The sequence below is a fragment of the Podarcis liolepis genome, assembly GCF_965112155.1.
Source record: "Podarcis liolepis genome assembly, chromosome: 9".
In the NCBI taxonomy this organism is placed as follows: Eukaryota; Metazoa; Chordata; class Lepidosauria; order Squamata; family Lacertidae; genus Podarcis; species Podarcis liolepis.
The window spans coordinates 74,505,289-74,519,868 of record NC_139564.1 but is presented as its reverse complement, the minus strand read 5'-3'; the positions used below and the strand labels follow the sequence as shown (position 1 = coordinate 74,519,868).

Sequence of the window (14,580 nt, the reverse complement as noted above, 5' to 3'; positions counted from 1 at the left end):
AGCATTTAAAGCCCTTCATTTCTTAATGATGCCCACAGCTTTGGTTGATGGCAGATACTCTCATACCTCCTTGGCACTCCTCTTGTGTATTTGCAGGGTCCCAGAAATTGAGGATCTATTAGTTCTTTTATTCACTTTACTCTGATCCAAAAACCAAATTTCTGGGATCTATTCTGCCTCATCTATATTCCATACCATTCCAGAAAATACCTTCTGTCAGACACCAGTTGTAGGGTAACCCAGAAGGTCTCTCTTTTTGCCCTAGCAGCAATGAAAATCCAGGCAAGAATTATTAAGAAGATTGCAGTTGACTACTTTGTTTAACCTTAATATCTTTTAATAATTAATGTTTTTAATCTGTATTAAAGTTTACTCTTTCAATTTGTAAGTTCTACATATGTTACTGTGATTTACGTAGCATTGTGAAGATGTAGGTTTTATGTATGATTCTAGGTAGCACAGTGGTTTTATACAGTATTTTATACTGTTGGGTTTTGTACTGAACCTATTTATATTGCATGTGAATGACCTATGTCCCAAGCATTAATAAACTACATACTTTATATGCAGATCTATTCTTTGTTGCTTTAATAGGTCCAGATCCGTCCCTGGAACTTAAGTGATAGTGACTTTGTGATGGATGGTTCTCAGCCTCTTGATCCCCGAAAAACAATTTTTGTTGGTGGTGTCCCCAGGCCATTACGAGCTGGTAAGTATAGAACTGTTAAAGCACTGTAGCAAATTTTAACATTGCACTATCATTGCATTATTTTAAACACACATACCACCCTTGTCCACAAACTAGCTTAATTGTGGTACAGTACTTTGATTTCTGCCAACAACAGGCCACATAACAAAGACACAAACAGGAACACCAGACTCTGCAGTAAACTGAGATCCCAGTGTTCTCCTCTAATCTGCCCTGGCGATACTATTACAGGGCATAAGCCACAGCATCAAGAGTTCATATACCTTCTCATCGTTCAAAGTGACATAGACCATCACCTGCCAGCAATGTGTTTCTGCACTCTGCATAGAATAAACAGATCTATCTCCGTGCAAAAGAATAAATGGATGCAAATCTGACATTTTGGTAATATCCAGAAATGAGTAGGTGAACAGTTCAGTCTACCAGGAAACTGTGTACAGTGGTGCCTCGCAAGACGAAATTAATCCGTTCCGCGAGTCTCTTCGTTTTGCGGTTTTTTCGTCTTGCGAAGCACGGCTATTAGCGACTTAGCGGCTATTAACGGCTTAGCGGCTTTAAGAAAAAGGAAACAAACTCGCAAGAACTCGCAAGACATAGGGAAATTCGTCTTGCGGAACGACTCAAAAAACGGAAAACTCTTTCGTCTTGCGCGTTTTTCGTCTTGCGAGGTACCACTGTAACCTGACCTCAAGATAACCATTTTTGAACAAAGACAATTGAAAGGGAAACTCCACTGAGAGAATCAGATGGATTAAATTTATTAGGCAAATCAGTTCTGTCACCTATGGCTTGAATGAAGATTATACTTTTTTTAAAAAGCTACATATGACAGTTAGAGTACCAGTACCAGGATGCATGTGCTGTTACTTACACTGCCTCGTTAATTGGTCACTAACTATTTTCCTTTTATGTAATAGTCACTGCCTGTTCTTTTTGCATTTCATTTACTCCTCTACATTTCCTCCACCCCATCTGTTTGCCATTTTAGAATTATGCTTCATGTATTAGATGTGGTGCTTTGTGGTCCACAAAAGCTTATGCCATAATAAATCCGTTAATCTTAAAATGTGTCAAGTTACTTTCACGTATTGTCAGGTACTGTTAAAGAGCTATTAGTAGGCATTCTCATAAGTGTTTGCTAGGGATGTGCTATCAAACAGGTGCTTGTGTCAGTGCTTTTTGGCTGCACCTTGTGGGCCAACTTTGAAAGGTGAACAAGGCAACCCCCTTGTCAATCACTTGTCATCACAATTTACTGATAGGCCACGCCCACCTGTGAAAATCCAAACGTCAAAGGTTGAAAGGGGAATGTGGGAAGGCTTGCAAGTCCCTCCCCGTGCTGATACTTGCAAAAAGCCAAATGGGGAAAACTGGCAGGACAAGTTTGGCCCACAGGCTGGATGTTCCCACTCCAATATAGATTAACTCAGAGGAAACAGTAGCTTAAATGTAGTAAATGCATGGATTGGATTAATACAGTTGCTTAGCTATGGATCCTACATATATAATGGATCAAACGTGCATATCCCCAGTTTCCACACTCGCTTCGCAAGACGACAGCCCATAGGGAAATCTCAGGGACAGCGGGGAAGCGCTGTCCTCAGACCTCCTCCGAAGCCTGGCGGCGGGGCGGGGACACCTCCTCCCGCCGCCGCCGGGCTTCGGAAGGCTCCTCCGAAGCCGGGCGGTGGGGCGGGAACACCTCCACCCGTCGCCGGGCTTCGGAAGGCTCCTCCAAAGCCGGGCGGCGGGGCGGGAACACCTCCCACCGCCGCCGGGCTTCGGAACGGTGCTCCGAAGCCGGGCAGCGGGGCGGGAACACCTTCTGAGGGCTTTTGAAGGCAGGCGGGGGGGAGCAAAGACTTTCGCCCCCCGCCCGCCTTCAGAAGAGGTCCAGGACCTCTTCTGAAGGCTGGCGGGAGGCAAAAGTCTTTGTCCCCCCTGCCTGCCTTCCCAGGGGCTTTTAAATCGCCCCGGACAGCGGAGAAGTCCTCCGCTGTCCCGGGGCGATTTTAAAATGCCGCCCGCCAGCATTTTAAGATCGCCCGGACAGCGGAGAAGTCCTCCGCTGTCCCGGGGTTTTTTTAAATGCTGGGGGTGGGAAGAAAAGCCCTTGCCCCCCCCCCCAGCCTTCAGAAGAGGTCCGGGGACAGACTGTCCCCGGACCTGGTCTGAAGGCGGTTTCCCTAGGAACACATTAATTGATTTTCAATGCATTCCTATGGGAAACCGTGCATCGCAAGACGAAAAACTCGCAAGACGAAGAGACTTGCGGAACGAATTAATTCCGTCTTGCGAGGCACCACTGTAACATTGTGTAAAGTAGGTCTGCATGTGAATGATGGAATACATATAGCATTTAATAACCATGTGCGCTGGCCCTGAACGAAAGCTACTTTGCAGCTCAGCTTTTTTAATAGGTAGTTCTGGGTAAAATAATTGTGTCTTGAAACCAAATCTTCTTTAGTTGGCATGGGTACAAGCACAAGTTTGTACCATAAAGACTATAGCAAATACCTTGTGGGATCAAAACCACGCAGTCCTAAAACCCTTCTCATCACTACAGGTTATTGCTAGCAGTTGAAGAAAAATAACTACAACAAAATGTCTAGACATTTACTTCTGCCTGTAGAAGGCAGCATGAAATGACACTGGTAAACCCGTCTCCTTTTGTCTGCAAATTGCTATTTGTGCAATACTGTTGCACCACAGTGGGTGTTACCCCCTTGCTAACACAATAGCACTGCAAGCAGGTATTGCCTGGTGCCGGGGATTGTAGCCTTGTACAGTACAAGTTGCCCTTTTGTCCCACCACTGCTAGCTTAACTCTTAATTCTAGGCACTGTTTTTGCTGTTCAGCAAATCACAGAATCCATGGCTTATGGGTTTTCCCATCCCATAATCCATTATAGTTTATAAATATGTGTCCCATTTAAAGTATATCAACTTAGTTTAATGTTACTGCAATGTTTTTTGTTCTTCTGTAGTGGAATTAGCCATGATAATGGACCGTCTGTATGGTGGAGTTTGTTACGCAGGAATTGATACAGATCCTGAACTCAAATATCCAAAAGGTGCCGGGCGAGTTGCTTTTTCCAATCAGCAGAGCTACATTGCTGCTATTAGTGCTCGGTTTGTTCAGCTTCAACATGGTGATATTGATAAACGAGTAAGTTGTATCAAATTAATATCAATCATGACATTGCTGTATTTCATAGCAACTATTATTTTCTATGGGAGCAACTGGACAGACTGCATTTTGAAAAGCATATGAGGGTCTAAGCATGGGAGGGAGCACTTTACTTGGGCGCAAAGTCAAAGGGTCTATGTGTTTGCGCATGTGCACAGCCTGGGCTGCAAGCCAGTTGCCGTTAAGAGAAACTTATTGCCTAGTGTCTGTGTGGGATGTCAGGATCTTACAAGATGTTAAGATTAACTGGTTCTAATCAATTGGAGGGTTAATATCCCTCCCATGGTGCCATAGACCTGCTCCAGAGCTTGGAACTGCATTTGCTCTTACACGGTGCTTTTCTTCTAGAAAAATAAGTGCTGGTACTCACCATGAAGTTGTTACAGTAAGAGTCACATCTTTTAACCAAAGAAAGAGAGGTGCTTGTACTACATATTCTTGAGTACCCCCTGAAAAAGCACTGCTCTTACAAAACACACACACACACATGCCAATTATATATCTCCACTGCCCTATCTTTGAATATGTTTCCTACTACATAGCGTGTTTCCATCCAAGATCATCAACATGTGATTTCACTGAACATGTAGATGATTCCTGAAGCACACAGCATGTTTTTCCAGAGAGACATTCATTCCAGTGTTCAGTTGGTGAACCTTCAACAACAGCTGGGGAAATTTCCAGTAGGGCAGCAGCCCCTTGCCCTCCCAAAATAAGTCACAGGTCCCTGTCTACTGTCTCCTTGCAGGTTATTCAAGTCAAGCTAGACCTTGCAGTAACATTGCCAAGAGGAGAATAAATCAATCTCCCTATGTAGTAGTTCCAGTTCCTCTGGTTTCTTGAAAACCTCTCTTCTCTCTGAACCATATGGTGCTTATTTTAATTTCTTGTGTATTAGAAGTCACTTTGGTGGACACTGAGCCACAAGGTGGTTCATAGATGAATAAATGCATGATTCATACAAACAAGCCAAAAGTGGACAGTTATCTCTGTCAAGCTTTGATAATTGAATATTTATCTCAAGGGGATTCTTACCTATGTTTTGTGTTCAACCTATATTTGGGGAACATTTGGATTTGATTTCATTATGTAAGAAGTTGTTTAGTGAAAACATTGACTAGTATGATAAGAAGCAAGTCGAAGGCGGGGAGGGGTTGCCACAGTAAGATCTCTGGCAGCAGAGTGCCTGAGATAGATAACGGAAGGTGTTAGTTGGTCTAGATCATCCGATCATGTCAATCAGCAACAAATAGTGACTTACAAAATCTGGGCAACACAGAGATTTTGGTGTCAGAAAAGCTATACCGAGGTGAAACTGTATCCCGAATACAAGTCTCACCAAACAAGGTTTCCAAAACCTCTGTGTACATTGGCCCCTTGATGAGCTTATAAAATGGTTGTCGACCCCAATCCAAATTCTTAGGAATATCTTTGAGAGTTTGAATGGGCAAATAGCACATTGTACTGACTGACATGTGTCAAATGCCTACATATGTTTGATCTGTACCTGTTCGTCACACACCCTCACTACACTGGTTTTCCATGTATTTGCAAAAATTGAAGGAGCAAAGCCCACTTATGTTGAGGAGTATGCTTTTAGGTCTCACACAGGTGGGATTGTATGGACACTGAGTACAGCAAGGAGTCAGAGCCAGCATGCACAATGCCACCCCCTTCACTCACCAGTTCTACTTCAATTGAAAGTCTAAACGTACATAAATCATCATATTGGGAAAGATACGCAGGAACAATCAACTTTTGGGGAGTTCTCAGTTTAATTTATTTGTGGGAAACTATTGGTCATCACAGAATACATCAATTTAAATAAAAGCTGTTTTTAGAAACTTGTAACATCTAGTTTTTAAAAGATTATATTCAGATATACTAACCTTTTGCAAAATTAGTAAGGATTTCTCAGTGCCCTCCCGCAAGTGCTTTGGGTACATGTGCTGCCAGTGACAAGCTAACAGCCACACCATGTTAACCCAAAAGGGCACCATCTATGTGAAGGCTGCGCATTATGCTGTTGGAAAGTCTTCTTTTGTAAACCCACCCATATAATTTGAAATGGATGTTCTTCACATTATATCCGGGTATTTCAAGATTCTTCAGTGTACAAGGTGTAGTTTGAAGTTAAGTCACTTGAAACAAATAACATCTTTTCACAGCTGCATTCTGCTATCAAGGTTTTTACAGTGTTTCAGTACAGTTTGCAGCAACAGTTTACTTTAACTTTTGTAAACTCTTGGTTTATTCACTGTATAAGGGACAAAAGAGAAACATGAAATGTCTTCTTTAAAAAATATGTTGAACTGTTTTTTGTTACGGGGTTCCGATTTCTTCCTTAACACAATCTGTTACAGTTCAGCAGCATGCAAATTTGGCACTGGACCTCTGCCATTTTTCCATTCGGGCAGGCAGATTTGTTGAGGAGGAAAACAGTATGCAAGACTGGTTGGTGTCTCTCTGGCAGCCTGAAAATCCACACTGAACCTTAGCAGACACCTTTATAAAAACATGCTGAGAAATAGCTGGCAGTGTTAGAATGAAGATGGTGGGGCTACCAAAGTACCACCAATAAGTAAACAAGAACATATATTGGAAAATTGTTTATTTAAAATGATTTCTTTCAAAAAAAAATCTCAGGGCAATTCACAACAATACAAAAATACATTAAAATACAGCAGCATTTCCGGGGCAGACACAACAAGCTGGCATTAATGAACAGCAAAGGCCTACACATTTCTTCTTTGCATAGATAAAATATAACATTTTAATCCTGTATCTTGTTAGGATTTAATTAGCAGAAGTTTTAATAAGATCCCTACATTTCTGACCACTGGTGGAGTCTATTAACACTTTCACATTTAGTCTGCAAGCATAATGTGTGAAAAATCCTTCAGTATCAAATGTAATGTTAACTATATATAGTTCCTTTTGATTCATAAATATTGGTAGTTGAAGAATATCTATGATGTTACTTTCTCAGCTGTTATTTACAGCTGTGACTACATCATCAAGATGGACACAGTTACATTATTTAGTTATCTATTCAAACGATTAATTCACTAAACTCTTTTGGAAAGGTATTTCTATAATAGAACGTGTTCCAGAAAACATGTTTCTTGGACTTAGGAGATGTTTAAATTATTTAATCACCAAAAGACATTTCTATTGGGGGGGGGATCTGCAATGCAAACACTAAATCAATAAACAATTGTAATTAAGCTGTCAGTTTTGTAATACTTCTAAAAATGTGGGTTTTTTTAACCCAAAATTAAAAGGGGAGGTTTTCAAGCAAAATGGAAAGTTTTGTTTCACATGGAAATACCTTTCCAGTGAGAGGTAACACAGTGAACCTGGTCCAATAGATACTGATGAATTTTGTTCTTTTTTTGATGGCAGCTACCTTGATGATCATGTCATATTTTTCAACCACAGAGATTTATTAAATGAGTGACACAATCCATATACGCTTCAGGGTCATTTAAATAAGTAAATATTTTTTGAGCAAAAACTCAACATGAGAGTCATATACTCACAATTATAAATTTGGTTCACGTGTGTGTGTGTGTGTGTGTGTGTGTGTGTGCATGTTCACAGCACATCTTCACAATTTGTTGATAGTTGTATATTGAACTAGGATTCTGAATAGATTAACTTTATAATACATACATAGTGAACACTAGTTAAAACCCATTTGCGGGGGGGGGGGTGTCATTTTTCACTTATTTGCTTTGATTTCCTGGCTCTGATTTTTACTGAAAACTCTCTAATTTTATAATCTATAAAACTATTGCAAAAGTGCCTGGCAAAATTTGAGAGGGCAAGCCAAATTGTTTGCTGATAATTTTTTACTTCTTCATTTTAAGACCCGAGTCCAGATGTAATACTATACATCTTCTTTGCTTCTCACTACTATCCCTATTTCCCACAAAAAAACAACCCTTGAGGCCTGGTGTGATGAAGTGGATCAGTTGTTAAATTAGAAATAAGGGTTGCGTTAAAGCCCCTGTTCAGGATGAAGCTTACTATATTAACTTGGGCCAGCCACTATCTAATATAACTTAACTGATGTGCACCGTCCTCGTGGGGCGAGCTCATTTATGCCACCCAGATTTCCCTGGAGAAAAGAAAGGATACAGATTTAACAACGATATGTGAAGCTAATCCGATCGCTTGTCCTCTTGTGCGCTTGTTTCTTAAACAGGTGGAGGTAAAGCCATATGTGCTGGATGACCAGATGTGTGACGAATGCCAGGGCGCACGGTGTGGTGGAAAGTTTGCTCCCTTTTTTTGTGCCAATGTCACATGCCTGCAGTATTACTGTGAGTTTTGCTGGGCGAATATCCACTCTCGGGCAGGACGTGAATTCCATAAGCCATTGGTTAAGGAAGGGGCTGACCGCCCGCGCCAGATCCACTTCCGCTGGAACTGAGCCTGCTTCTCCGGCATCTCCTTAAGGAACAAAGGGTGCATGTGGCTAACTGTGTTTGAAGATACTGACATGCAGAAGAAATAAGTGCATTCTTCTGCTTCTCACCCCGACTCTCAATACATGCATCTTTTTCAGCAGCCAAAACACTACAAAGCCTCTTGTTTTTCACCAAAACCCTACATCTCAGGCTTAATAATTTTTGTGATATTTTCATGTTAAAATAAAAAAAAATGTTTTTTTGTATTTTCTCCAACTTATTTTTATATGTAAAATTAAAACTAGATATGAGAATGTTTTTGCATAGGGGCACACTGTCTGCTGCTATATTTAGTGGGTGAAGCGTGCACTTATTTCTAAACATGGGTTTTTAACTTCAAGATCTGCCCTAGTAATTTACCAAAGGTAGCAAAAATAGTGAAGATGGGATATGTCTGCTACAAAAAAGCTTATTTTTATTGTTGTTGCTATTTTCAGTGTATACATCGATTAAAAAAAAATAGGGTTGATTTTTTGCTCTCCATTTTGACTTGCAAGAAATAATACCTCAAGATAATCTGATTTATTAGCTATTTTTAAACATTTATAATCACAAGCTGTATTAGCTTTGCTGCTATATAGGTGTTGTGTGTAATGCCACCTATTAATACGGGATTAAAACGTTTTAAGATACACTGCATTGCCGATTAAAATGCAGGCAGCACAATATGGCATAAAGTGCCATAGTTTTAGAATGTGAAAAATTGCATGTTTACTTACCTGTATACACCATATGCATGCACTAGATCTAACAAGAGGTGAGTTATTGAAAATGTTTTTTTAATGCTCTGAAATCTAGATAGCATGAGCAAACCGCAAAATTTGTAACAAAAGACACTTGCATGCATTATTGTGACTCAAGTTTTTTTTCTCTAAAAATGTCCTACATGTGTACAATATGCAAACTAGTTTTAGATTAGAAAGTGCAGCCATTTTGTGACCTGGTTGGTAGTGGAATTCAATTTTTGCAGACTGGATGTAATATTGTAATCCCTGTGCAACTTTGTGATGTGTGGTTCTAATTAGTGTGGAGTGGTGTAGCTTAGACACGTTTGAGCAAAATTACTAGATTTTTAAATAGATTTATATTTATTTCAGCCCTCTTGATTGTTCACGGTTAAAACTTCCTTTACAAACCAAAGATGGCCAGCCCACTGCTAACCAGTCACCAAATGGGAAACTACTGAGAAATGAGCATTAAAATGTGCTCATACAAGAAAACTTAATGCTTTAGTAATAAAATAAAGTCAAAATGGAGATGGTGTAATATACAGACAGCTAGTTGCATAAGCTAAATCTTACCTTTAAGACAACAGTGAAATCTGGCTTAAACTGTGTGTGCTTGTTTGACCTTAGATGCATTTAAGACTTCTGTCAAGCTAGGGTCACTGTTGCATGAAATGTAGTTAGTTGACGGACAGTCAAGCGCAGTGTTTTAATTTTGATGAAGGAGTTCTAAGCGATGACATTGCTTGCAAGATTTTTGAGGGGGTGGGAGGGAGGGGGGCTGTTTCTGGATTGAAATACAAGAAATTCATTAGCAGTGTTTTTGTCCTCCACAAAACATTTAAATGCAACTAGCCCTTATGTTTCAATGGGAGAAAGAGCCACTCTACAGTTTAAGCAAGCACCCAGTGCAGAATTGAAAGTCTTATTCCAAGAGAGAAATTTGCAAGGGTTTTGCCCTTGGCAATCCCTTGGGGACAATCCTTCATGTAAGCAAAGTGTTGCTCTTATATTGGTTGTCTGCAATGTGCTTTTTGGTACTGTTCAATATGTGGTTTCATGTCTAAATCTGCTGTTTCGTTGTGGTTGTGGTTCAAGTTTTTAAAGTTTTAAAGTTGATGCTGTTTTAAGAAGAGCTTTTTAACTGATTTAGTTGTCAATGTACCCTATTTGTTACTTAACCATGATCCTCCAGATTTTTTGGAGTATTCTTTTCTAACCTTAAACCCTGCCAGACCTTGATCCATTTTTGACATTTGTTATGCACTATTTTTATATCTCTGTGAGAGATTTTTTTTTCCAACTAGTCAGCTATTTTAAGGCACACTTTTTTTTGACTGACGACATCTCCTTTGCTATACCTCAATTTTTGGAATTTAGAAATGGAAAAAAAAATCAGTAGTTTTGCAATGTTAATTATTTAGATATAATTTAATTCCGCAGATGTTTTTAACTTTATTTTCATATTTCTTGCTTGAAGTTTAAAATTAAAGAGCCTTTACATGTTTTAAATAATGAAAATGAATATGGAAAATTGAAATAATTGGAGATGTTTAAAAATCCTTTGTTTCTCCCCAAATAAAACTGTAAGAAAACAATGATACCCTTTCTTTGGTATGGGTAAACTATTCTAAATATCAGGCTATGCTTCTCACTTCATTTCTGGAGCTATTGAGGCTGATAGCTCCTGTAACTTACATCTCCTCTTTTTATTCCTTTTTAAATCCATGTTCCTAGGACACAATCCACCTGGAAGTTCTCCTGCACCAGCACTCTTTGAAGTGAATGGGCACATTCATCTCAATGGAGGCTGAGATAATGTGCTTTTGCACAGCTCCTGTTTGTTTCAAGGCAGGATAATAATGTAAGAGACTTCCCTAGCGGATTGTGCCCTTATTTTCTTAACTGTTCAACACTGTATTGGTTTTTGTTTATATAAATCATATTTATTTTACTATTTTTGTAGGAGATTGTTAATTTTATTGTATTTTTGTATTTTTAAAGCTTCTTTTATTTCCCCAAATGTGCATATTGCTGCCCAAACATATGACTGTGGAAGAAAAAAAATACTTTAAAAGTCCACACTTTTTGTTAAGAAGGAAACATTTAGCATTTATATATTTGTGTATGGAAAACACTTGATATTTTATTCCCTGTTGCATCTGGCTGCACAGAGCCTCTCCTCAAAGATGCTACAAAACTTGAATATAACACATTTTGGAAGGCTGACTAACCTCGATTCTGTGTTGTGACGTGCAATACTGTTTCTAATGTTTGTATAAAAAGAATAACAGTGTAAACCTTTTTAATGCAAATTTTATTTTTTTCATTGCATCTTTTGCAAATTTTATCCACAGTGTCATTTTTTACTGTCAGAAAAGAAAACCCCTTTTGTCATTGCAAATATTTTTTAAAATCCAGAAATCTTTGTACTGATGTAAATGATCGTAGTTATTTTGGATAGTGTTTTGCTAACAAAAGGAGAGACTTTTTTCATGCATATTTCTATTTTGTTGTCGTTTTGGGTTTTGTTTGTTTGTTTTATTTCAAATAGCAAAAATACTTGGAATAATTTTTCATATTCTTGTCATTAATATTATTTTGTATTTTTATGTGGAAATATATAATTTTATGACGCTAATTGCTAAAAGTTTATTTTATGTTGAATTATTTTTGGAGCCTAAATCTTTGTAATATTAAAGCAACTAGTTTCTAAATTCCGAGTTTGTGTAAAGAATCGCACAAGTGGTTTATGGAGTGTTTGGATTGTAATTATAAATGGTTCTTTGATATGCAAATTAATATTTTCAGTTAATTTTATTTTGTATTCCTAATGTGGTGTTAAAACAGTTTTTATTTTTTTCTAAATAAAAAGAAAACCCATGCTTTTTATGGATACAAAGGAACCAATGCACAAAGCACCGTCGCTGAGCACCCTCCGTTGGTTTCAGTGGAGCCCCATAAAAGTCCCAGTGAAATGAATGGGGTGACCCAGCAGCGGTGCTGGCAGATTGGTTCTCTAGTTAATCGCCTTCAGCTTAAAATCTTCTGTTAAAATATTTTAGTTCATTTTACTGTTATCTTCCAGGTGTCTAAATCTCCAGTCTGTCTGTTGTACTGGTAATTTAACTCTGTAATGGAATAGTTTGCTGCCAACTATTTATATAATAAGTAATTTTTAAATATTTGTAATATTGTTGACTGACTAATAAACTATTAAGTTATTGGCATATTTTTCTCTCTGAATTGTTTTGCTTTCTGCTTGAGTCACGGATGAAAAGTGATTCTCCTATCATTAAGTAATGTGTTTCTTCCACAGCCCTAAAAACAGAAGTTGCTGTTACCATCACACAAGAAATGCCCCTCGCCACGCTAATTTCTCTTGAACTTGTGCAAAACTTGTACTTGAATTTGTAACGTTTAAATCAGGGCAGGAAGCCTTCTTCAGCCCAGGAGCCCCATTCTCTCGTGGGCCACCCCTTTCGAAGCAACTTACCAGATGGGCAAGGCAAATGTAGACAGAGCAGTGAATGTGACTCTTACCTTGGTACAGCAGGCTGCATGCCAACTATGCTTGCTGGTGGTTTCATAGAACTGTGGAGTTGGAAGGGACCCTGAGTGCCAGAAACACACACGTCCGTCCAGGCAAGCATCACAATTCAAGGACCTTCCAGCCAAGGACAAGCACTCAAGGAGGGTGCAGAGCTGGGACAGGGTGGCCTGGGAGACTCCAAAGCAGGCATGGCCAAACTCAGCCCTCCAGATGTTTTGGGACTACAACTCCCATCATCCCTAGCTAACAGGACCAGTGGTCAGGCATGATGGGAATTGTAGTCTCGATATATATCTGGAGGACCAAGTTTGCCTATGCCTGCTGCAGAGGGCTACATTTCATAGAATCATAGAATCATAGAGTTGGAAGAGACCACAAGGGCCATCGAGTCCAACCCCCTGCCAAGCAGGAAACACCATCAGAGCACTCCTGACATATGGTTGTCAAGCCTCTGCTTAAAGACCTCCAAAGTAGGAGACTCCACCACACTCCTTGGTAGCAAATTCCAACAGCTCTTACTGTCAGGAAGTTCTTCCTAATGTTTAGGTGGAATCTTCTTTCTTGTAGTTTGGATCCATTGCTCCGTGTCCGCTTCTCTGGAGCAGCAGAAAACAACCTTTCTCCCTCCTCTATGTGACATCCTTTTATATATTTGAACATGGCTATCATATCACCCCTTAACCACCTCTTCTCCAGGCTAAACATGCCCAGCTCCCTTAGCCGTTCCTCATAAGGCATCGTTTCCAGGCCTTTGACCATTTTGGTTGCCCTCCTCTGGACACGTTCCAGTTTGTCAGTGTCCTTCTTGAACTGTGGTGCCCAGAACTGGACACAGTACTCCAGGTGAGGTCTGACCAGAGCAGAATACAGTGGCACTATTACTTCCCTTGATCTAGATGCTAAGGTTCCCCCACCCCGATGCAAGTGTTTTGGATGCACTTATTTCCATGGGACACCTTGAATGCATGTTCTCACTTTCTTGACTGCTTTGCAGCTGTCATTTTCCCTGACTCTCATCTCTCCAACCAGAAAATCCTCCCTGTTCAGATGGTGCTGTCATTCTGCTGCAGAATAGTAATGCATGAATTCTACTGCACTACTTGATTGCCCTTAGTGGACCATCTCGAGAATGAAAGGGAGGACAGATTGCACAGCTCATGAGGCCTTGCATGACCCACAATGGATGCATTTATATTCCTGACATCTTTTCATTTTGACCTCCGTTTTAATAAGCTTTGCAAATCATCTTAGCCAGCAATATGATGGGGCAAGTGCTTACCTGGCCCCTCAGCAGGTGAGTTACTGCTGCTTACGGAAAGGGAAGGGGTGGTGGGAGTGCAAATACGCCAACAGGAGCCCAAGAAGTTTTCGATCTGCATTTGCACGATGCTGACCTTGCTACCACTTTGCACACACTGCTGTTTCCTACTGGTTTTAATCGCTCTCCAATGGCTTCCAAAAGTAAAAACATCCCCATCTTGGAGGCCTGTTGGTAGGGGTGCCAATAGGATTTTCTGCCCGCATTGTACATGCTTTGTGTCTTAAATAGATTTGTATCCTTTTGTGAGTAGGGTATTGTTTGTTGTTTAGTCGTCTTAGTCATGTCCAACTCTCCGTGATCCCATGAACTAGATCATGCCTTGGAAACTCACTATCTTCTCAAAGCTCCTTTTTCATGTCCATGGAGTTTTCATGGCAAAAATACTGGAGTGGGTTGCCAGTTCCTTCTCCATTTAGTCTAAACTCTCGGCTATGACCTGTCCGTCTTGGGTGGCCCTGCACGGCATAGCTCATAGCTTCTTGGAGGTATTCAAGCCCCTTCGCCATGAGAAGGCAGTGATCCATGAAGGGGGTGAGCAGGGTAGAGGGCCCCAAAATAAATAAGAAGTCATATGCATGTAATAATATCTCTAGAAGACTGAACTGGT

General features: G+C 40.0%; 1 protein-coding gene across 4 annotated transcripts in view; it reads left to right on the top strand.

Annotated features, from left to right (window-relative positions):
- The window catches only part of CPEB2 (cytoplasmic polyadenylation element binding protein 2), a 65,676-nt gene extending 53,347 nt beyond the window's left edge, over window positions 1–12,329 (top strand). For all 4 annotated transcript variants that reach the window (XM_083460719.1, XM_083460722.1, XM_083460720.1 and 1 more), the window contains 3 exons: window positions 595–709; window positions 3,697–3,878; window positions 8,110–12,329. In XM_083460719.1, coding sequence (XP_083316845.1) covers window positions 595–709; window positions 3,697–3,878; window positions 8,110–8,337 — 525 coding nt within the window. In that variant the 3' untranslated portion in view covers window positions 8,338–12,329. The remainder of the gene's footprint in view (window positions 1–594; window positions 710–3,696; window positions 3,879–8,109) is intronic.
- Window positions 12,330–14,580: the final 2,251 nt, after the last annotated feature.